The 22,311-nt window shown below is 49.5% G+C and overlaps 6 protein-coding genes across 6 annotated transcripts; 3 read left to right on the top strand and 3 right to left on the bottom strand.

Annotated features, from left to right (window-relative positions):
• The first annotated feature begins 5,530 nt into the window (after positions 1-5,530).
• Positions 5,531-7,080, top strand: F4817DRAFT_131520 (uncharacterized protein). The gene is made up of 4 exons (XM_049297759.1): positions 5,531-5,982; positions 6,054-6,325; positions 6,388-6,814; positions 6,864-7,080. Exons 1-4 carry the CDS (start codon positions 5,793-5,795, stop codon positions 7,052-7,054), a joined length of 1,080 nt encoding a protein of 359 aa, XP_049163184.1. The 5' UTR covers positions 5,531-5,792; the 3' UTR covers positions 7,055-7,080.
• Positions 7,081-7,538: 458 nt separating this feature from the next.
• Positions 7,539-9,545, top strand: F4817DRAFT_131509 (FAD dependent oxidoreductase). The gene is made up of 3 exons (XM_049297758.1): positions 7,539-7,899; positions 7,950-8,088; positions 8,246-9,545. Exons 2-3 carry the CDS (start codon positions 7,984-7,986, stop codon positions 9,443-9,445), a joined length of 1,305 nt encoding a protein of 434 aa, XP_049163183.1. The 5' UTR covers positions 7,539-7,899; positions 7,950-7,983; the 3' UTR covers positions 9,446-9,545.
• Positions 9,546-10,085: 540 nt separating this feature from the next.
• On the bottom strand, positions 10,086-12,881 carry F4817DRAFT_131554 (uncharacterized protein). Its single transcript, XM_049297760.1, has 4 exons — positions 12,626-12,881; positions 12,479-12,547; positions 10,283-12,349; positions 10,086-10,219 (listed from the first exon to the last, which is right to left on the bottom strand). The coding sequence occupies exons 1-4, from the start codon at positions 12,646-12,648 to the stop codon at positions 10,135-10,137; spliced, it is 2,244 nt and encodes a 747-aa protein (XP_049163182.1). The 5' UTR covers positions 12,649-12,881; the 3' UTR covers positions 10,086-10,134.
• A 1,181-nt stretch (positions 12,882-14,062) lies between these two features.
• F4817DRAFT_131461 (hsp70-like protein) lies at positions 14,063-16,925 on the top strand. Its single transcript, XM_049297757.1, has 4 exons — positions 14,063-14,284; positions 14,365-14,491; positions 14,555-14,620; positions 14,677-16,925. The coding sequence occupies exons 1-4, from the start codon at positions 14,255-14,257 to the stop codon at positions 16,479-16,481; spliced, it is 2,028 nt and encodes a 675-aa protein (XP_049163181.1). The 5' UTR covers positions 14,063-14,254; the 3' UTR covers positions 16,482-16,925.
• Positions 16,906-19,848, bottom strand: F4817DRAFT_324535 (putative multicopper oxidase). The gene is made up of 7 exons (XM_049301656.1): positions 19,033-19,848; positions 18,892-18,981; positions 18,041-18,808; positions 17,681-17,877; positions 17,613-17,614; positions 17,352-17,546; positions 16,906-17,163 (listed from the first exon to the last, which is right to left on the bottom strand). Exons 1-7 carry the CDS (start codon positions 19,786-19,788, stop codon positions 17,051-17,053), a joined length of 2,121 nt encoding a protein of 706 aa, XP_049163180.1. The 5' UTR covers positions 19,789-19,848; the 3' UTR covers positions 16,906-17,050.
• A 19-nt stretch (positions 19,849-19,867) lies between these two features.
• F4817DRAFT_324534 (uncharacterized protein) lies at positions 19,868-22,197 on the bottom strand. Its single transcript, XM_049301655.1, has 3 exons — positions 21,864-22,197; positions 20,659-21,798; positions 19,868-20,600 (listed from the first exon to the last, which is right to left on the bottom strand). The coding sequence occupies exons 1-3, from the start codon at positions 22,052-22,054 to the stop codon at positions 20,087-20,089; spliced, it is 1,845 nt and encodes a 614-aa protein (XP_049163179.1). The 5' UTR covers positions 22,055-22,197; the 3' UTR covers positions 19,868-20,086.
• Between the last annotated feature and the right edge of the window lie 114 nt (positions 22,198-22,311).

Below are 22,311 nucleotides of genomic sequence, written 5' to 3'. Positions count from 1 at the left end.
GCTTCGGTGGTTTCCAATGTTGTTTTGAACCTGTGAGAAGAAACGCGCCTATGGAACACTACCACCCCCTGGCGGCCACCGCGAATCAACGACGTGCTGGGATGTGATCTCGCTCGTGAGCCGCTAAGTATTTGTTTGGGGCCTGCAGGCTGCTTGCTATACATACCTACATATGTATGTACGTATTGACACTCAAGTAGCAGCGGGGAAACCCATCGTCACCGCATGCGAATGCCAAGGGCTTTCTCTGGTTTTCAAGTGGAGAGAGATCCTCGATGTAGTATTTTCGCACAGGACTGCAATGAGGAGAGCCCGGTATGTAGAGCGTCCATGCTCGGTACTACATACTACTACATACTACTACCTAGGCTTTGATAAGTGCCGATAAATGGAGAATTCGGATCAACACTGATGATTGATACATATTGATCCAATACACTACATCTCGTAGCTCGAATAGGTGAAGGTTGTATCGATGACAATGCGAAGCGAGTTTTCTCGAGGGACTATTGATCTTTCAACCCGCAATATGCGCAACATGCGTATCTGCGCTCCGGGAGCCTGCAGTGAACTGTCCGACATCCAAGTATGTATATATCTAACTACCTAATGTATACGGTCTCTTTGTGGCGTTTCTGCAGCTGCGTTAGAATATCTATACCGCCACATTCTGCAGCAAACTAGATATCGCGGCTTAATAACTCTAGGTACGGAATATACTATGGATATATTGCTACCTGTGTATGCATAGGATTCTATTCCGTATGTACGTACACCGCAACGCGATCCAAGGTCAGAAATGTGACGGAACGGCGGAAATACATACATCCATACATACATACGCTGATCATTATCCAAAATTAGGCGTCACCCCTGGCCTGTGGGAACTTCAATAGGCCAATGCTTGCTTGCTTGCTAGCTAGCAGGGCAGAGCAGGGCAGGGCAGGGCAGGGCTCGAGCCATGACAGATTTCCAACCAAATACATACAGTATGCAGCGAGCCGAATCTCAGAATATATTGGCTCGTGATCAATAAGCCAGAGCCTAAGAGCTTGTTCAGAGGTAACACTCAAAAAGATAGTCTACATCTTATAACCGCCGACCGAATTCGTGAGATTTGCGGTTTTACATGCTCTAGTATGTATGTGTATGTATGTATAATACATACATACCTACACTACTTACGCACGCAGTGACCGCCGCACAGGAAGTGGACAGTTGCATGGTGCATAGCGGATTCGCTCAGCTCAGCTGACCTTGCATTCTCGTCGGTACAATTCCAATTTGAGAATACGACGTCCTGTGCTCCCTTTGCATTATCCATCATCCATCCCCTCTGCATTCTCGATTCTTTTATCTACGATTGGAATGGTATTTCTGCGAGAAGTCATGACATACCTACCTAACCTAATAATCCCTATTAATTCACGCACGATACATACATACACTAGGTAGGTAGTGAGGTAGGTATGTTATCCAAGCGTACGGGATACCAGTCAACCCAGTGTTGCGTTGCATCTGGACCACCAGACCACATGGCAATGGCACCTCGGCACTTAACCCTGCCCTGCCCTGCCCTACATACTTATCGAAGCTAGGGGATGTGGTCCGGCCAAGCAGATATTAGATAACAACCAGGTATGCTACATACATACACGTACATTGCACTATCGTCGATTTTACAAGCCCCATCGATAAAAGACGTAAATAATATTTGCCATTGCTTCCAACAGACCTAAAGCCTCATACACCATTTCTCTCTCTCTCCCTTAACTTACCTAAGGTATGCATAGTCGCTATTTACTATAGCAAACCTCCCACATCCGATCCTGCGTCTCCGTGGTGATAGTTCCTGCAGTAGCGGCCGGGGAACCGGGATCGTTTACACTGGCCGAGCTTAGTGAAGGATTCAAATTGTTTCCCTTCCTACTAGCTTCTTCCGTCGGGTTCCAGTCTCATTGTGGGCTCCCATCATGCCCAAAAGGGGGCCACTTATACGGCAGGAACCTATCAGCTGTAGTTATATAGCTCTCTATTATATCTTATATCTTTTAATAATGCAGCTCTCGTCTATGTTCAGCTAAAGGATCGTGGGTTTATGCTTCAAGGGTTATTTTTGATAACGCTATTTCAGCTGAGCAGCTTTCTGACCAACTATCCACGCCAAGCCAACGTAATACAATACCATCCGTGGGGTCTCGGAATGGGACATGATAGGTGCGCATCCAACATACATCCCCCTTAAAATCACTCAGAACGGATATCTCATGGACCAATCAAATATTCGCTTAAGAAGCAGTTTCTACTCGCAGACAATTCGTGGCTTATTCACCATACATAGTCGTCGCCTACATGCTGCGTACATATGTATGTAAGCTTCCCAGAGCGCCGTCGACCAGCGAGAGGGGGAGATTCCTGTCACCTCGTACAGGGGTAACGATAATCGGCAGTGCCGCCACGCGCGTTAGGGGGGGTCGGACTGAGACCTTCTCATTAACGGGATCCGAACCACCGGGACCGCATCGGTAACAGCCGACGATCAGTCTTCGCAGAAAGAAACTAATCGCTAAATTAATAGACCCAACCATAGAAGCGGCAAGAGACCCGACGCCGTCCCGTGCATACAGACCACCGGCATTGAGTCCAAGTAGTCCAGGTACCCGCGAATCATAGGCGAACGATCCTTGATACCGATGCAGAATATACACGGGCTGCCGATCAGAAGAGCTGCACCCCAAAGTCAAGTGAGGCCTCTCCTGGTTTTCGTGAGCATATTACATATAGACGAATGCTTTTTTTTTTATCTCTGATGTTTCCCTTTTTGTCACTATCTCCGTTGTCCTCGCCGACCTGTGCAACTGCTCTGCTATGTCCCTACGTAAGGTAGGGCCGAGCAGCGATTCTAGCCTCAAGCCCGCGGCGATGATATGACGTCGGCTGCGCAATATTACTGGCCTGCCAGCCCGCATCTAACAGTAATGAGACGCGCCCGTATGCAGCTGACGGTGCAGCTCCCAAAACCAGAGTATTGGGATTACGCGTGCCCGGATTGCGACCCCTATTAGCGGCCTTTGCATTCTGACATCTTGCCTTCTGCCGGTTAGGAATCCCGAACGAAGTCTACTTGGTGATTACTGAGGTCGAGGTATCCGCATTCCGTCCTTGCCAAAATGTGGTAAACCCACTTGAGCCGAGGCATCCAACAGCGTGGAAGTGGATTTCCCTATACGCCAACTAGTATCGTCAAGCTAACCATGGCACATATGTATTAAGCGTTGATTATCTCCGTGACTTCCAAGGTAGACAGCCACCGGTGCCAATTGTTCTACAGCTTCGGTACTGCGTAGCTAGTATGCCATGTGGGCATCGTGCTTATGCATCGGCATATGTAGTAAACTTGTCAGTATTGGACTAAGGTCTAGACGGGGTGTTCCATCAAATTCCAACTCGCTTCTGTCTTTTCTTTTCCGTCGATATCCGTATCGCGTAGAGGTTTATTCCGCATCGGCGCTTGTGCGATAAGTGATCCCGTAGATACGCTCAAGACCGTAAAGCCACCGATATTCAAATCCGGAAGTATTCTTGGCCACAATACAAGCGTAAGGAAACTTCCGAAACACTGCCACATGCTGCTGTCCCGGAGCCGGATGATGGTCTTGAACATATGTGATTCGTAAGGATACGAATGGCAAAGTTCTTGGACTTGGCGTGTAGAAGATTTCTTGGTGCATGCGCGTTTCGGCACATATGACCGAATACACTAGGGGGGAAAGGAGGCTGAGCTCAGGGGTAAAATACTTACAGTTACTCAGCCAAGGCTCGGCCGGTAGCGAGGTGCTTAAACCCGCTGCAGTGCCAAAAATCGAGTTCTTCAGCTTGTGGTTGAGAATCCGGGGTATCAGGTATTACGGGATTACGGGATTACGGGATTACGGGGAGGGCTTACAAATTCTCTAAGACGGCGGACCCTTGATGCGGTGAGACACGCATAACTAGATTTCGTCTATACATTATTCCCAGTATATGCAGTTGAATGTACGGATAGGTATTGGTCCTCTCTCACTGCGGGATATCATCGGGTGTTACTGTTCATAGAGTTAGCCGGTCGAGATCCGGTTATCGAAAGCTGTGATCCGATCGTAATATGTATTGAAGATGTGGTCTTGGAATCTTCGAGTATTATCTCTTCGTCTACTAAACACTAGAGCGCCGCGATTTTCTTTTTACGACCAACGAATAGAACAGGATGGAAGAAGTCGAAGATCTATGTAGGGTTTCGAGGAATGTAGAATTGGACCTACGACTATTTTTGAAACCAGATAGAGTTTAGGTAGCCTGGTAGCGACTATGAATTTACATTAGCGCGTTAGAGGACTACATATGTATGTATAAGCTGGGGTTTAAGTTCTGAGACCAGCTCCTACCCATAAAGGATGTCAATAGATTTGATATGCCAACACCTAGAATAATCAAGATAATCAAGGGGAAGTCCACTTCGCATGCATATATATGTATAAAATACGATTTACTGAAAATATCAATGTCAACTCAAATGATTATCGAGCTACCGTGACTATTTATTTACATATAACTACATGTAGATAACTAACGAATAAGGATATCAACAGGACCTTGCCCCTTGGATACACCAGAAGCCCACGCTGCTACGTTAAGTGATGAGACCCGAATAGAAGTTTAAAGTGATCCCCTGCATGAACACGTAACCCCAAGGGTCTTATCGATTTACCTTAGGTGCTGTCTAACTCGCATGGTGTAACTTGTCCGTCACAATTGGAGATTGATGAGCGTTGACAGGTAACAAGGTAATACCTATGCTCATAAAGGCGCGGGGAATACGAGACCCCATAAAAGGAGCTTCCCCTATGGTTGGAAATACGTATTAATTGAGTCAACTGAGTTTGTACAACAAATCACAGATCCGCTACGTGGAATGAGATGCGAGCTTTGTAACGTCCTTGAGATATTTGGGTTGCGTACCTAACGACATCTCGTGGTTTCAATGTTGTAGATTAAATGGTTTGATAGATAAGCGCGGCTCAGGAGATACAGCACAGACGCTAGCCGCAACGAGCCGCGAAATGTGATTATATAATGGGTCAACTAGGTACCTAAGGTATGTATGTACCTAAGGTATTCCCCACAGGGTCACAGCCCACCTGCATAATGAATGCCCTTTCCCCAGCTCCGTTTACTGCAGTGCACACAGTAGCAGCAGAGTTAAGCAAACCTTAGATTACCAGAGGTAACTTGTCTATCAGTAACCTGCTGGACCAATAATCTAGACTTGCACCAAACTCTACCAAACTCGGTGCTTCTGTTGAAGTTCTGCTCCTGTTTGGTCACGGTCTTCGAAAAACACCTATAACATATATAACATCGTTCGACTTCTTCGTCACCTGAACAGCATCAATCATCAAAAGGTCCAGCTTCAGCCTTCGCAAGCTGTAAAGGTGCTTGTTCTCCGTATGCATTGTGCCCCCCATCGGGCGTTTGTGCCATGATCACCTTCGAGTCATAGTCCTAATTAACATATTTGGGTGATTAGACCGCCACCTGCATACTATAATCTGCATCTTTTACGGACTTCTTACCTAACTTCATTTCCACCCGCCTTCTATCTCGTGCACTGGCTGGAGGTTTGGTGGTGGCTTGGTCAAGTTACCTAACCTAGGTCGACGTTTGTAACCTCAACGTCCAGTGACCCGACCACTTTTATTTACTATTTCATACGTCAACGTCAACCTTAAGTCAAATTCGTTCTTGCTGTCGACATGGCACCCGATCTTAATTCTCTTCCACCATCATCTCCATCTGCACGACCACGTATCATGACCTCTTCAAACGGCAGCGGAGACTCTGCTATACGCGGAGAGTCAGCATCACCCTCTCCTCGATCCGCATCTATTTCACTACAAGCAGCTGCAACAATGAATGCCGGCCTCCAGCACGAACCCATGAGACGTAAGTTTTTTTCCTAATAACTACCTACTTAATCTCTTTAACCTACAACTATACTCACCCTCCTCTTACAGGCTCCTCGAGCAGCTCTCTATCGCGAAACCGACAATCACCACAAATGGGCCGACGTCGCTCCACGGTCTTAATGAACCTACAACTCAACGACCCCTCTCTTCCGGGACCAGGTGAAATGGTGACGGAAAGTGGAAGCAGCGGACATAGCGCCACAAGCCCCCAGCTGATCTCTGCGTCACCCCTCCTTACCGGAGGTGATCCCTACCATAACAGAGCCCCAAGCTTGGGAGAGTTACATCAAGAGCTTGAGGCAGAACAGGAAGCACAAGTGGTAAGCGCTGCTACAATGTTCAATAATAAAATAAGCTTCAGTTAGCTAATTTGTATATGTAGAACCGGCTCTTACAGATGATCCGTCAGCAACAACTCCAACTACAGCAACTTCAGGCAGCCCAAGGTCAAAGCCAAACGAGCGTAGCCGCCGAAGATGCGACCCCTACGTCAGAAAGATCTAGTTCCATGGTGCTTCCGAACGTACCTGCTCAACCACCCTTCTCCGCACCGTCAACTTCGGTCCCCCGTTCCCCGGTCATATCCCATCCGCGTTCTTCCTTTGACATGGCTCGCGATGCTCTCCACCGCAGATCTAGAACACCCAGTCGCGGCGCGCCTTCTCCTAGGTTGAGATCGGGGTCTATCAGCGCGGAAAGTGGAGAGCCGCTCCTTTCTGGGGTTCGCGACGAGAGTGCCTATTACCAAGCTGAGACACAGTCTTTAGTTCGTGAGAACCAGATGCTGCGTCATAGAATTCGGGAACTTGGTAAGATACAGCAGTCAATCTTATAACTACCTTACTAACCTGTGTATAGAACGCCAACTTAGCGAAGCTCATGCTGGTGCGTCACTGTCACGAGAGCCAACGCATCATTCACATCTCACACAGTCTACTTCAGTATCCGAGGAATATGTTGCAGCGGGCTCACCATCTGCTGTTCCTGCTACTGCGTCTACTAACACTCCCCGACCTATCGCGGCTTCAGAAACTATCAAGGACGAGTGAGGAAGCCCTGAACTATGTTTTGTAAACTCGAATATTGTCTTCAGGCGTTCGGTTATTCAGCTATCCATGAATGGACGTGTCGGACTATTTTCTGCGTTCCTTTTGGGCAAATATTCGGCGTTGGGTGAAGGATGCTCGAAAAGGGCATTAGGGAAGAGGGATACGACTTAACGAAACATGGCATATCACAATTGTTTCTGATATGGTCCCTCGGTACATGGCGGACTCTTGGCATCAATGATTTTCTTTCTCCCGGACGGGATTTCGGTATGTGTACATGTTTCCAGTACTCGTAGACTCTGATAAAATGTGATGCGAATCACGGGACTTCGTACTTGATGTTTGAAGCTTAAGAATTTAGACCGTGTATTAGATTAAGTGAGCGACTGTGTTTATTTGAATTGTGGTTAAATACCAACTTTTAAGGCTTATCTAGCCACACCTAGCCACACTAGATTTCCTACCCTAGATTCACTACCTACATGTATGTAGGTACTCAAAGGTATAGGTAGATCAGTTCGATCAATCACCTACCATTTTTATGCGGCATTCCCTTATGGTAGCGTTTTGGTGGGGGATACTTTATTCCCACATAAAACATACCTAGGTATATAAAACATACAAATTTTGTCCGTTTTTAAAAGTGATACTTAAAGATAAAATACGAGTAAAATGATATCTTCAACTATTTTCCTCGACTTATAAAAGTTATGTAAAAGTGATAAGTTTTGGTGGGGAAATAGGGGGAATGCCGCATGAAAATGGTAACCTAGATAAGTGTAAGAGCTCCGGTCCGGCGGTTTAGAAATATGATATCATCCCCTCCGATTCCGATTATAACTTAGGTACCTACCTTTTCAAACAGCATCTTTGCTCTCCGTTCTCACGATCCTAGGTAATTTAATTTTTACGCGAGACGGAAGCCGAACATGTTCGCGAGGACGGCCCAGCGGCAATTCCAGTCGCCTCATCTGCGCAGCCTAGCACGCTCGTTCTCTGGTACCGCGCCGGCGGGGACGGATTTTACGCATGTTGTAAGTCGGATTCGTTTATTGGCTCTTGCGCACTGGTTGGGATATATATATATATATATATTTCTGCACGGCTTGTGTTGTATATATCGCACATAAATACCTACGTAAATCCACACGCACCAGACCTTGACAGCTCACAGGCCCCCCCAAAACACAGGTCATAGGCGGCGGCGCCGTCGGCCTCGCCATCGCGCGGGCCCTAGCCTCCCACTCCCACTCCTCCTCCCCTAGTAGCAACAGCAACAGCAACAGCACGCTCCTGCTAGAACGGCATCCCCACACCGGCACGGAGACCTCGTCGCGCAACAGCGAAGTCATCCACGCAGGCCTCTACTACGGCCCCCATTCGCTTAAAACACGCCTGTGTATCCGCGGCCGCTCGGCCCTGTATTCTTTCTGCGCGCGCTACGGGGTGCCTCACGCGCGCGTGGGGAAGTGGGTTGTAGCGCAGGACGAGGCGCAGGGGGAGGCATTGGCGGGGATCCACGAGGTTTGTAGGACGGCGGGGCTGGGCGTGCCGACGCGGTGGGTGGGGCGCGAGGAGGCGCGGAGGTTGGAGCCGGAGGTACGGGCTTTGGGAGGGGTCCTGGAGAGTCCGGAGACGGGGATCGTCGATTCGCATGCGTTGATGACGGCGCTGTTGGGGCAGTTTGAGGAGAGTGGGGGTGTGCTGGCTGTTAATTCGGCGGTGGTAGGTGTGGAGGCTTTGGGGTCGAGGGCTGGTGGTGATGGTTGGCGGATTACTGTTCGTGATGCGGCTACTGGTTCTGAATCGAGTATTACCACTTCGACGATCATCAACAGCGCTGGTCTCGGCGCCGCTGACATTCATAACATGATTGTGCCACCGGATAAGCACGTCCGGCTATACTACGCCAAAGGGAATTACTTCAGCTACGCGTCCTCGACCCCCAAAGTCCGCCGACTAATATACCCGGTAACCGCCCCCGGCGCCGGCGGATTAGGCACCCACCTAACGCTCGACCTCGCGGGGCGGATGCGCTTCGGGCCCGACGTAGAATGGGTCGAGTCGCCCAGCGATCTAGCCGTCAACGCGGCGCGCCTACCAGCCGCCATCGCCGAGATAAAGAAGTATCTCCCGTCCATCGACGAAAGCGCGCTGACGCCCGACTACGCGGGCATACGGCCGAAGCTAGCGCCGGCAGGCGCGGTGGCGACGGGCGGAGGAGGGTTTGTGGATTTCCATATCAGGAAGGAGGATGGGTTTGAGGGGTGGGTGAATCTGCTGGGGATAGAGAGTCCGGGGTTGACTAGCTGTCTGGCGATTGGGGAGATGGTGAGGGATATGCTGTATGGGAGTGGGAAGGTGGAGGGATCGGCGGCATTAGGGACGTAGATAGGGGCAGGTAAGTGTGTACCTAGATATGTACATAAGGCTTCTACTTGATGATGATGGCGATTTGTATATGTCAGATAGAAAGCGAGTTAAAAGGGGCGCTATAACTTGATACAATAACACAAGCACAGATCTAAGATACAAGAACTAGCTAATTCAAATCCTAGCAAGGACATGCCAAATACAATTCGGTTGAGCGATGTGGCTACATCTAATATCAGGGGAATCAGCGCAATATAATGTATGTACATCTCTCGACCAACAAAAACGTCCGTCATGGCGGAGCCTTCGACTAGCCAGCCAACTCACCAGCCGAGCAACTCAAGCCATCCCTCGCGAACAAACATCTTTCTTCCACCTTCGTCTCTTGCAAAATTCCAACGACGAAACTAACTTTTCGTGGGAACTACAAGGCGAGCAATACATAATATCCACGCCCACCCCTCGAATAGGGGTTACTGCCGATTGCCCTGAACGGCCGAGCAAAAAAAAGGCAACAGAACGAAACAAAACCAAAACAGACAACAAGGTTCGCCGCGTCCGGACCAGTGAAGAATGTAAGACGCCTTTGCCCTTCCTTATGCACGCATGAGTATATAATACCGCCCCCAACGCCGTCGAGATCCCCCTTGCCGAAAATAAAAGGGTACTGTTCATAGCTTACAGACGAATGCCATGGCTTCATTGGCCTAGCGAAGCTGAATATCCGGGAATACTTTTCTGCCATAGATATTTACGCGGAATTCGTATATTCCGTCTTCTGCTGCGACATATCTAGGGACGGACTCGTTAGGATATACTCTCGCCTCCGTGGGATAAGGGAATTATTTCGCTTACAATACTTGGCCATCTTCGCTCCATGTCAAACCTGCAGTGTCATCCGGGTTTTGCGTATGATCGCGGCTGCCCATTCTAATCCTGCTGAAGAGCGAGTCGTTGCCCCACACGTCAGCAACGACCGGGATGCCACGACGGGCCCTGTTAGTCTCGGTTCGAGCATTATCGGTAAGCCCACCGGTCCATCCGCTTATGTTGGCCAGGTTCTCAAGGTCGGGCCATCCGGAGCCGGATCCCCCAACATACCACGGATCGCGTGAGGCTCCCGAGCTGTCGTTACCGGCATCGTTGTACTGGCCCTGCGACCTCATCGTCTGCGAGATAGTATCGAAGTTCTGGGCTAGTGTACGCATGATGGACGTGCGACTTCGACCCAAGTCCCGTGGTATAGAACTTCCTCTCTCGCGCTCCGGTTCGGGGGCTGCCTGGGTGGCGCTCGAACGATGTTGATCGCGGATCTCGCGCATACGTTCACGTTCGATGAATCTCGTCAGCGCTTCGCGCTGCTCAACATCCGTATTAGTGCGATTTAAACCAAATTGATGACTGTGTAAGTAACGGGCGATGGGATTTCTGACGCTCGCACGCCTAGTCCTGTCGTTCTGGAGACTTACACGATCTGCCCAACCCGTAGATCTCAATGCGTTCCGTTCAGCAGCTCGTTGATTTCGGTGTTCCATAAAATGTTGCTCCAATTGCTCCCCTCGATCCCGCAATTCCCGTCGACGACGCTGAGCTTGGAAGGCCTCTAGAATCGAGATCTCATCCGCGCTGAAAGGCTGATTGACTCGTGATGTGGGATCTGAAGTTTCAGGATCTGGTAGGGGCCGCCGATCAGACACTGCTCGGTTCCAACGGTCCATCATCCCTAACGGAGATGATTCAGCATTGCGCTCGTTATCAGCATTACGATCGCCTTCGGTAGTATGCTCGCTGCGGGGGTCGAGAAGACGTGGATCGATAGTACTGCTATCGTTAAGTGAGAAATGATTAAATCCTTCATGACTATCTATTGGGATAATATGTCGTCGTTTGAAGTTTGAGCGCGCATCTGCTACCCCAATCCGACCTCGATGTTCTGACCACGCCAAGAGATCGAACGGCCCCGGCGAAAAGGCCATGTCTCTAACAGCACCGTATTCCCCAGGTGCCCGGGCAGAATTAAAATATGCGATTAAAGGTTCCGAGTTGGGGTCCTTGAGCTTGACGGCATTAAAAATAGATATGGTGCCATATTGGGTGCCCACTGCCAAGTACTTCCCCGATGAAGAAAAGCAAGCTGCGAAGCTCCCTCGACAATCCGTAGCGTCATCCTTCCACTGGCCCTTGAGTCGTATTTTTGGTAGCAATACCCATCTGGAGGACTGTCGAGTAACTCGTCGAGTAACTCCTTCGTAATTCTTGTTAAATTGTTCCCGCGCGTGTATGTAGAGGTAGGCGTCATCACAGACTGCAGCTAAGAGGGTTCCATCGGGGGAGATCACGCCGCGGTTGACACAATCGGGATAGTCCAACACGTCTTTGTGCAAGTCGGGTTCGTAGAGGCTTACGATGGTAATGCTCTTGTCGTTGTTTGCCACAACAGCTACCGGGGACTCGTATTGTCCAGGGGCTGGTGCGCCCGCATCTTTAGGAGGGTGCCAGATGGTTATGCAGTTGACACGCTCGGTACCGATCTTATAGCTGGAAGCTGACCACGTCTTGTTGGTGCCATTGATTCGTTCCACAACAGATAGCATATCGCGTTCAAGCTGGTATATGGTGCCTTCAGTCATGCTGGAGGACTCAAGCGAGGTTAGTCTGGAGCGAACGTCTCTGCTGAGGGTATCGGCCTGTGCATCGCTGTTACCCGACTCTCGTATAACCACGAACTCTCCATTTTCGCCTCCGCAGCAGATCCAGCCCTTACTAGCAACCAGACAGCGGGGGTGGAAGCTAATGACTTTAATGGTTTCGCATTCGCGGGTAGAAGTATCGAGCCGTTGGATATGGGTATTATTGACACCAGCCGGGAAGTAGATGACGCCCTGCTGCTCTGCACTGACCAATGATCGGAGCTGCCAATGACTACAAACGGGGTAGGGATTAGTACCTGTTTGCGCGGAGATAGGGATAAGTACCTAGGTAGCCTAGATACGCCTAGATACATGAAGTATATGTAGTAGGCTAGTAGGCTAGATAGGCTGTGAGACTCACATTGGCGAGACACTGGTGCGATAGTGCTTGCGACCTTCTTTAAGAAGCAGGTTCTCAGTAGGCCAGAGACTAGAGACGACTGACAATCAGCGGGGTGTCGCCATTTCTATTTGGATGCGCGCATCAGCACGCGGCAGCAAATCCTACCTGGCCTCCTCGTCTACGGCCATGGTGCCAATGGCGGATGTTAATACCGTAATAATGGCTCATCAAGTCGTATCGATCATGGAAACGCGTCGCAGGAAAGTCAAGTGACACGTAAGGAGGGAGATGCGCCGATCGTAGGATATTTGGGTCGTGGCGGACTGGTCGACTGGTCGACTGGTCGGAGAGTAGATCCAACAAGATAAGATGTAGCAATGCCGGGGGGGATGAGCTGAGTAAGAAGTGAGATCACAACAAGTCCTAGCAACTGGGGTTAAGCGTCTGAGCGTTTGAGCGTTTGATGCAAGTTTGTTATAGAGGGTGAAGCACTAGTTTTCGGGGTCCATATCCTAAAAGGGAATGTGAGTGAGCATGAGGGTACCTTTTGGTGTGTGTTTTTTTTACTACATAAACACGAATGCGGGTTGCGTTAAAGTATTGAGGAAGTTGTTGAATGACTACGGGACAAAGGTAGAAGTTCCCCTTGAGTGGAAGGCTCCTCAGATGACGTCCAGATTCGCACCAAGCATCAGCACCAGCACCAAGCAGCTACTGCCGCCGACAATCAACGGCAACGGGCACGGGCAACGGGCAACCACGCCCTAACATATGTATGTACCCTGTAAGTGACCCTGTACCCGGGATTGTACAGTACGAAGAATATCGATATGTACAGTACTTATCTAATGTACCTACCTACACACATCCATATTAATGCCCTGATGTAATGCAACTACATACATATATAGGTACCTTACCTTGCGGCTTAGGACGGGCAATGCAAAATATATACTATTGTTGCAGCACTAAGCTTGTACCATAGGAGTTATTTCCATATAAGTAAGACAAGTTTCCATTTTGGTAAAACTACTGCCTAACTGGATTTGCGTGATACTATTTGCACAATTATCCGGGTTGTCGTATACTGTATGTGCCGCATCGAACCAGTAGCGTATCTACTTACTACCTATGTATATTGTTAAGCTCTTAAGGATCCGAGCTATTACATAGGTAGTAGGTACTCTTACATCATCGCCATCTTTATAGCATTGCATGTCTCTGCTTGGATTTTGGGCTAGGTAATTAATTCAAGTTTGCTATTGTGCATACAATAATTATCAGAATAGCGCACTTAAGACGCCATAATGCTGACAATTGACAAAATACCAAATCTAGAAAAGTCTCTGATGGCTGACGGCTAACGTCTTAAGGATTTTAAGTTTTGGGAAATTCTAGAATATTACCTAAGCGCGGCTCTAGTCCACAAGATTTCGAGATTTCGCCGCCGGTGCGGGCGGTACGGTAGGTGCGGTAGGTACGTATGCGGTACATATCGGTTATTGGTTAACGTCACCTCCTCTTAAAAATTTCATCGAATTATGATTGGATCCCCACGTTATTGCCGAGGTACACCGCCCGCGAGGAAGCTCTCAGAAATCTTCTCTCTTCCACATCCCAAGTCGCCCAAGAAAATTTATAGCAATCGTCTCCACCAACTTGCCATCTTTTATCCTCATTCATAATAATAAATAAGCCGACGAACCACCTGTATACTACCTTCTTTTCCTCTTCTTCCATTGCGACAATTCTTCTCATTTCCCATAGCTCCGTCCTCTCCACCTCTTAGCCATCATGATGTTGGCCTCCAGATTCTCCAGAGCTGTAAGTCAAACCAATACCCCACAGTTTCCGAAATATTTGCACATATAACACTCGTGACTAACTGCGATTCGATTCAACAGCTTCCTCGAGCAACTCCCGTAGCTGCGCGATGGGCTGCGCCTCTGCGAAAGCCTTTAGGATCTAGCTTCGCTCGATATGAGTCGACGGAAGGAAAAGTTCAAGGTGCCGTCATCGGTATCGATCTTGGTAAGTTTGAAAACCCCACTGCTATGTGCGTTTGAGGAATTTTACTAACATAATTTTCCAAAGGTACCACAAACTCGGCGGTTGCTGTTATGGAGGGCAAGGTGCCCAGGATAATTGAGAACGCAGAAGGTGAGATACCCTTGTCAGCGCATATCTTTGCGACAGTATACTGACTATCAGTCAAGGTGCTCGAACAACACCCTCTGTTGTTGCTTTCGCACAAGACGGCGAACGATTAGTTGGTGTCGCTGCTAAGCGACAGGCTGTCGTCAACCCTGAGAATACACTCTTTGCCACTAAGCGATTAATCGGACGAAAGTTCACTGATCCCGAGGTTCAAAGAGATATCAAGGAGGTTCCTTACAAGATTGTTCAACACACCAATGGCGATGCTTGGGTCGAGGCTCGAGGCCAGAAATACTCTCCGTCGCAGATCGGTGGCTTCATCCTTAACAAGATGAAGGAAACCGCTGAGGCCTATCTGGGCAGGCCAGCTAAGAACGCTGTCGTTACCGTGCCCGCCTACTTCAACGACTCGCAGCGTCAAGCCACCAAGGATGCCGGTCAGATTGCTGGTCTTAACGTTCTCCGAGTTGTCAACGAACCCACTGCCGCTGCTCTAGCTTACGGTCTCGAAAAAGAGGCCGACAAAATTGTTGCTGTGTACGATCTCGGTGGTGGTACTTTCGATATCTCGGTTTTGGAGATCCAGAACGGTGTCTTCGAGGTCAAGTCGACAAACGGTGACACTCACTTGGGTGGTGAAGATTTCGATATTCACCTAGTCCGTCACATCGTCCAGCAGTTCAAGAACGACTCCGGTATTGACTTGTCTAACGACCGAATGGCCATCCAGCGAATCCGAGAAGCTGCTGAGAAGGCCAAGATTGAGCTGTCTTCATCTCTCCAGACCGATATCAGCCTGCCTTTCATCACTGCCGATGCTTCCGGCCCCAAGCACATTAACACTAAGATGACTCGATCCCAGCTTGAGAGCATGATGGACCCCTTAATCAAGAAGACCACCGAACCCGTGCGCAAGGCCCTTAAGGACGCTGGCCTACAGGCCAAGGATATCCAGGAGGTTATCCTTGTCGGTGGTATGACTCGTATGCCTAAGGTTGCCGAGTCGGTTAAGAGCATCTTCGGTCGTGATCCCGCTAAGTCTGTCAACCCTGACGAGGCTGTTGCCATTGGTGCTGCTATCCAGGGTGCCGTTCTGTCTGGTGAGGTCAAGGATCTTCTGCTTCTGGATGTCACACCTCTTTCCCTCGGTATTGAGACCCTCGGTGGTGTGTTCACCCGATTAATCAACCGAAACACCACTATTCCCACCAAGAAGTCCCAGGTCTTCTCTACTGCCGCCGACTTCCAGACTGCTGTCGAGATCAAGGTGTACCAGGGCGAGCGTGAATTGGTTAAGGATAACAAGCTTCTTGGTAACTTCCAGCTAGTTGGCATTCCCCCGGCGCACCGTGGTGTTCCTCAAGTCGAGGTCACATTCGACATTGACGCCGACTCTATTGTCCACGTTCACGCCAAGGACAAGAGCACCAACAAGGACCAGTCCATCACCATCGCTTCCGGCTCTGGTCTGTCCGACTCTGAGATCGAGCGGATGGTCCAGGACTCTGAGAAATACGCCGAGGAAGACAAGGAGCGCAAGGCCGCTATTGAGTCTGCCAACCGCGCCGATAGCGTCCTAAACGACACCGAGAAGGCCCTCAACGAGTTTGCCGACAGACTTGACAAGACCGAGGCCGACGGAATCCGGGAGAAGATCACTTCTCTACGGGAATTCGTGAGCAAGAGCCAGTCCGGCGAGGGTACCGCTACCGCCGCCGAGATCAAGGAGAAGACCGATGAGCTGCAGATGGCTAGCTTAAACCTCTTCGACAAGATGCACAAGGCCCGCTCTGAGTCCGGCGAGTCCGGCAGCTCCGAGGCTGGCTCTTCGGAGGCCAAGCCTGAGGATGAGAAGAAGCCTTAAATAGCCTGTTGTAGGCAGAGCATTCTCGATTTACACTAATTACCCTCGAGGCGGAAATTATTACGAGCTTTTCAGTGCTCTACTACTGTACATTAACCTGTACTCATATTTACCGCCCCCTAAAAAGTTTCCGCCTGCCATTACATTACCCCTTTACTACCCCCTACTACTACCACCCACTTACTTACTCCTCGGCGGTGCCTTCATGAATTTGCGGGCGGGAGCGGCGTTCTGAGATCTGGGGAAAGCTATACTCTTTTTTTATACATTTTAACTCCACGCTGAAGATATGTCTCATGTTTTCACGTCGGTTTCTGGTGACACAAAGGGCATTACATGGGCAGGCGGGCTCCGGCTGGAGCAATGTATATAGGACGTTACGACACGACTAAGGACAAAATAATAAAATAACATCCCCTCTCATGATTTGATTTGTAGATTCCATTATACTGTGATGAAATTTCCTCTATTATATACAGGTCTAGATAGGATTAAGCTGGACTTCCTTAGATCGTCCGAGTATACTCCGGTGTAAAGTCATTACTTAGCTCCGTAGATTTATGTCGGTATTATGTAGCCGCGCCGCAGAAGCTCTGGCTTTTACGTCTTGTGTCGGGATCCATCTGATTAACTAGCGTAACGAGATCGGATGGCCGCTCGGCTAAGGTGAGAAACATGCCGCCTATACAGATGTGTGGTATTAGTATTAGTAGCTTAACCATTCCTTCTTATTACTATTGGGACGAAGAAAATGTATTAAAATTAGGGGTAAAGAGAGAGGAGTAAAGGTAGATCATAGATGAGCTACAAGGGAATAAAAAGAAGACGAAATAGATCAGGTAGGTAGGCTAGACAGTTAGGTAAACTCACCTTCAATATGCCATGCAACATGGCAGTGCAACGCCCAGAGCCCCGGGTTATCGGCGGCGTAGCGTAGAACGACGTGGTTGAAAGGCGGCACGGTGACGGTGTCGCGACGCATCGGGTTCGCGAGGTTCCAGGTCGTAGAGTTGGTACTGCTGCCGAAGAGGCCTTTGCCCCAGCCGACGACTTGGAAGGTGTGGCCTGTAGGGGTGGGTACGTGTTAGTTTAACTAACGTACTTCTTCTCTCTAGGGGATATATTACATACCACTGTCGAAGGTTAGTTGGGTATACCGCTGACTTGGATTTTAAGCCTATAGGAGGGGGGGGGCTTACTGCATGTGCCACGGGTGCTCCATCGCGTCAAGCGAGTTGATGACGATCTGAGCGCCCTGGGTAGCGTCTGGGATTAGTAGGACTTGCTGGTTGAGACCGAAGTCCCAGCTATTATACGAGTTTGACCTGTCGGGGGTGAACTGTTGGTCTAGGGCTTTCCAGAGGGTGGCGTTGGCGGGGAGGGGTAGGTAGGAAGTCTATTCGTAAGTTAGTTAGTTTAGGTAGTTAGATTAGATATGTTTGTTGATTAGGCTCTTATATTGTAAGACTTTTTAAGGGACGGGAGTGGTTGGTCGAGGGGGTGGGAGTGTGGTGGGATATAGAGAAAGGTAGGTAGGTAGGTAGGTATAGAGAACTGACTTTGTTGACGAAAATGCGATTGACCTCCTGCGCCTGGCGGAACGCATACTCGAGGTAATGCGTATTTGCCTCGCTTACATTCACCGCGGGCTGCCTTCGCATCGGCTTCGGCATATCGAATGGCATGTCATCGCATCCCTCCCACACGTCTCCCCTTTGCCCGTTATTCTCCACTCCATACGGGTTCGACGTATTTCCAGCAACCCCAATGGGCTCAAGTACCGGGCCAGCATCACCATCGCCTGTCTCCTGCTGACTATCTTCGAAATACGATATTATCCCCTTAGCGCCGTACCCTGCTGCCTCGAGCCCCGAACTATTGTACGGCGCGTACGGCAGAAAGCACGTTTTCGGCAGCGAAGCACGCACGTAGTAGCTACCGGGTTGCTGGTCTGCAGTTAGGATTACAGAGGCTCGCTGTCCGAGGTTCAAGTATACGCCACGGGCGGAAATAGGTTCGATTTCAACGCCGTCTAGCTCGACGATGGATACCGTGTGGTTGTCGATGCTGAACCAGTACGATAGGAACGAGGAGGCGTTGATTAGCCGTAAGCGTACGGTCTTTCCACGGCGTACTTTTGTTGTGTAGAGGTGCCCGCCCGTGCAGTTATTCTCGAAGGGCTGGTCTGCGGATGGTGCGTATGTGGTCGATGTGACGGAGCAGTTGTATGTGTTCTGCCCGTTGAGCAGGACATTGTCGGCAAGTGGCTCGACGCCTGATTCCCAGTCGACCCATTTCGACGTTGAGTTAAGGTAGCTTGTTAATATCTATATTAGTCCGAGTAACCGAGGCTAGTAGTTAGCAGACAAGTCTAGAATAGATCAAATATCAAGGAGGTTGGTCGCCTTACAACGGATCCGTAGGTGTGATATACATCCGACACAAACAGGAGCTTCTCGTCGTCTGTCTTAGGTACCAGTTCTCCTGGATCGCGTATAATCTATATCTCAGTTAGACAACGGCCACATCCACAAGGACTTCTACTCCTAACAATTGCTCCGTAAGCACCGTCGCTATACTGTACCGACGAATGCGCATGCCACCAAAACGTGCCCCTCTGATCCACCACCCGGAACTCGTACATAAACCCCTGACCGGCCGGGATCCCGCACTGCGAAACGCCCGCCACGCCGTCCATCCACGGCGTGCCGATCTGGTTCATGCCGTGCCAGTGTATCGACGTGCTACTATTCGTCATATGGTTATTAACCCTAACGCGAATCATATCCCCCACATTCGCCTCAATCAGCGGCCCCGGAGACTGCCCATTAACCAACACCATCGGTTTCCGGAACCCGTCCGGCGCGGCCAGCGCCACCGACACATTGAACTCGAACTCGCGGACCCGAGGCTCGCTCGAAACGATGAAGTTCGTATCCAGCTCGAGCTCCCGCTTATTAATAAGCCTCTCTGTGGGGACGAAGTCGAGGTTCTCAGGGATACCGTAGCGGATGGTGTAATTAGATAGCGGGGGAAACGGTGTAGTATAGAGGGCTCTATATCGGGCACAACCGAGCCCGAGACCTAGACCCAGCGCCAACGCTACGGCGGTAAAGCAAACGAGGGCCCAGATGAAGAGACGTAGAGAGACCGTGCGTCGCGACTGGTTCTCAGTAATGAAAATGGGTAGCTCGCTGGTGCTTGCCAACATCTTTGACGACTGTGAGGGATAGCCCAGCCGCGGGCTGTTTTCGTAGTCGGGCGTCATTGGCCCACTGGCATTTCTTGCAAAGAGGTGACCTACCATGATGAGCCATGATGAGAGAACTAAAATTGTCGTCGAGTTTGTGGGATTCTAGGAGTTATCTAGGATATCTAGGGACTGTGGTAATGGCAAGGGATGTATGAATTCAATACTAGGCATGCACTGTTGCAAACCGCCCTTTAGTAAGATTAGTGCACTACCCCCTTCGTTAACCCCTAGGGGCACAGTCACAGAAATGAATACTAGCAAGGATACATGAGATTTAATCCAATGTCTTATATGAATTGCTGACTTATGGTCTACTTCACGTAGGCATTGGAGGATAACAGGCTGGTCTGAACTATCTTCCAAACCCGAACCATCCTTTCTTCTGCTGTTGCGCCGGCTGTTCCAGCTTCTGCTCGGGCTCGGGGGCAGCAGCTGGGGCCTTTCCAGGGTAATCTATGTAATTCCAAGCAACATCGAAGAATAAAGGCTTCACCGGAATAGGATTCACCTTGGGTGGGAACTCGACGAGATTTTCCAAGTCGACACCCTCCGCTGGGTATTCGAATAAGCGTTGCACGAGCGGAGCTCTTGCGCTTGGCGGGGTCGCATTCGTCGTCTTTTGCCGTAGATTATCTATTTCAACAATCGCTCTGCATTTTTGAAGCTCTCCCTTTAAGAGGTTGTGAAGGAATTGGATATCGGCTGGCCGGATCTCTATGTTACGGGGCGAGGACTCTAAAGAAGAGGCCTCTTTCTTGGAGAAAAACGCAGCTGATTGCTCACACTCGTCAAATGCGTGCTTGGTAAGAACTAAAGCATTGCGCGATTGGTTGGCTAGCGAGTGCGACCTCGCAATGGAGAGAGATCTATATTGTCTATAAGTATTCGCGCGAAAATACGAGTATAAGAACTGTAGATACTGACTTGAGGGCATGGAAATATTTAGCAGTTGCGCTTAATTGTTCTGATAGGTCTCTGTCAGCCGCAACGCCAGGTAATTCTTTAATGGACTCAATGCTCTGCAGCGTAGAATCGTAAAGTACAACTTTGTCTTTGAGCCGAGATATCTTCCTGCCGGGTGGCTCTATCCTAGGCTTTCGAGAGCTGGCATCTTTCTTGGATTTTCGAGTAGTTGTAGGAGCCGAGTCTAACAAGGCGCCGTCGTGCTCTCCACTCAAGACTCGATTGCGACCGATTCTCCAGCTGATAACCTGGTAGTTAACCGCGGTGCGAGTTATCTGTAGACTTTGTATTCGAGCGTCGTCCTGGGATACGCCCTCCTCTTTCAGTTCGTCGATAGCGTGTTTGGTGGCATCTACCGCATCCTGACTAGCTATGAGCACTTCATCGTATGCAGCAGCCATCTCTTTTGGTAATATAACGTCGGAAGATGCCAATTTCTCCGTCAGTCGTGCGGTTGCTGTATCTATCGAGGTCAGCGCAACCGCGATAGCTGCATCCTCAATCTTGACTTCTCGGGACCTCCATGTGATGGTCTGAGGAGCGTTCGGGGCACCGACTTGGCCCTTTTGAGTATCAAAATCGCTCTTGTTAAGTAGATCCGGGGCTAATTTATTTATTTGCTCGACCAAGGCAGAGTCAGAAGAAGGGAACGCCTTTCTGGCGATGGTCGGTATCGTCTGGATCCTTGAGATTTTGGTCTGATAGGCCGCATATCGAATAGAAGGGTCGATGGTGTCGGCCAACAAGTCTTTAAAGATGTCCCCTTTCATAGATGTAGCGAGCGCTGTGTATATGATTCGGGCGGTCGCATAGCTCTGTAGACATGGCTCCCAGCTCTGTTTTTCGAATTGGGTGGCGCCTCGTATCATAGAAGCATACGCACGTGCTTCTAGGATGTCAGTGTCGCTAGCTCCTGTCACAGAGCTTTCGGATAATATTTGTACGAGATGTTCAGCGGCGCGGGCACCTTTATCAAGTCTCGATATGATATGGGAGCGGGTTCTGCCTGTAATGCCTTTGGTATCGGTGGAGTGAACGGCCTTGAACCTCATACCATGTGCCCAAGCACGCTCGGCCGTCAACAATTGCAGATGAAGGTACCTCGTTCCCGTCAGCGATATTCAAAAAAAACAACAACAACAACTAATAGGCCAGATTGCGCATACTCGTGGTTCTCTGACAGATCCTCGGCCGTGATGGGGTCTTTCTTAGTAAACTTGCCGCGGTTCTTAGTAGCAATATTCAACCTCTTTCGACATTTGTGTAGCTTCTTGACCAGCTGCTTGTGGTAAGTAGTATAGTCGCCATATAAAAGCGCCTGATTTCTGGCCGAAACCACAAAATTTGTGATATCCATGATGTACCGATATTATCGAGGCGTCGACAGTCGACAGCCAAATTAATGTATATGCGGTACGAAGTAGTGAGGGTTGAAATCAAATGTACGTCTCTGGTGGACTGGTGGATTGATGTGGTGGGGTTTTTGGTTTTTGGGCTGGGCCAGCTTTCAATCTCCCAATCTCCAACGATCAAAATTCGGTTTGACGTGGGGTCAGATTGAGTTAGCAGGTTAGGTAATGCTTGTGGCTCAAGTGGGGCAGATTAGCGATAAAC

Source organism: Daldinia loculata (assembly GCF_022478755.1).
Source record: "Daldinia loculata strain CBS 113971 unplaced genomic scaffold F4817scaffold_3, whole genome shotgun sequence".
Lineage (NCBI taxonomy): Eukaryota > Fungi > Ascomycota > Sordariomycetes > Xylariales > Hypoxylaceae > Daldinia > Daldinia loculata.
This window is presented reverse-complemented; position numbering and strand designations above follow the sequence as displayed.

Coding starts and splice junctions, on each gene's coding strand:
- F4817DRAFT_131520 (XM_049297759.1), top strand. CDS start 5,793: ATGGCACCCGATCTTAATTCTCTTCCACCATCATCTCCATCTGCACGA. Junction 6,326..6,387: donor CAGAACAGGAAGCACAAGTG/GTAAGCGCTGCT, acceptor TTGTATATGTAG/AACCGGCTCTTACAGATGAT. Junction 6,815..6,863: donor TCATAGAATTCGGGAACTTG/GTAAGATACAGC, acceptor ACCTGTGTATAG/AACGCCAACTTAGCGAAGCT.
- F4817DRAFT_131509 (XM_049297758.1), top strand. CDS start 7,984: ATGTTCGCGAGGACGGCCCAGCGGCAATTCCAGTCGCCTCATCTGCGC. Junction 8,089..8,245: donor GGACGGATTTTACGCATGTT/GTAAGTCGGATT, acceptor CCCAAAACACAG/GTCATAGGCGGCGGCGCCGT.
- F4817DRAFT_131554 (XM_049297760.1), bottom strand. CDS start 12,648: ATGGCCGTAGACGAGGAGGCCAG. Junction 12,548..12,625: donor GCCGTAGACGAGGAGGCCAG/GTAGGATTTGCT, acceptor AGTCGTCTCTAG/TCTCTGGCCTACTGAGAACC. Junction 10,220..10,282: donor AGCGAAGATGGCCAAGTATT/GTAAGCGAAATA, acceptor GTCCGTCCCTAG/ATATGTCGCAGCAGAAGACG.
- F4817DRAFT_131461 (XM_049297757.1), top strand. CDS start 14,255: ATGATGTTGGCCTCCAGATTCTCCAGAGCT. Junction 14,285..14,364: donor CCTCCAGATTCTCCAGAGCT/GTAAGTCAAACC, acceptor TCGATTCAACAG/CTTCCTCGAGCAACTCCCGT. Junction 14,621..14,676: donor GATAATTGAGAACGCAGAAG/GTGAGATACCCT, acceptor CTATCAGTCAAG/GTGCTCGAACAACACCCTCT.
- F4817DRAFT_324535 (XM_049301656.1), bottom strand. CDS start 19,788: ATGGTAGGTCACCTCTTTGCAAGAAATGCCAGTGGGCCAATGACGCCC. Junction 17,878..18,040: donor ATCGCATTTTCGTCAACAAA/GTCAGTTCTCTA, acceptor ACTTACGAATAG/ACTTCCTACCTACCCCTCCC. Junction 17,164..17,351: donor TGTTGCATGGCATATTGAAG/GTGAGTTTACCT, acceptor ACATCTGTATAG/GCGGCATGTTTCTCACCTTA.
- F4817DRAFT_324534 (XM_049301655.1), bottom strand. CDS start 22,054: ATGGATATCACAAATTTTGTGGTTTCGGCCAGAAATCAGGCGCTTTTA. Junction 21,799..21,863: donor GATCTGTCAGAGAACCACGA/GTATGCGCAATC, acceptor GACGGGAACGAG/GTACCTTCATCTGCAATTGT. Junction 20,601..20,658: donor AAATATTTCCATGCCCTCAA/GTCAGTATCTAC, acceptor TAGACAATATAG/ATCTCTCTCCATTGCGAGGT.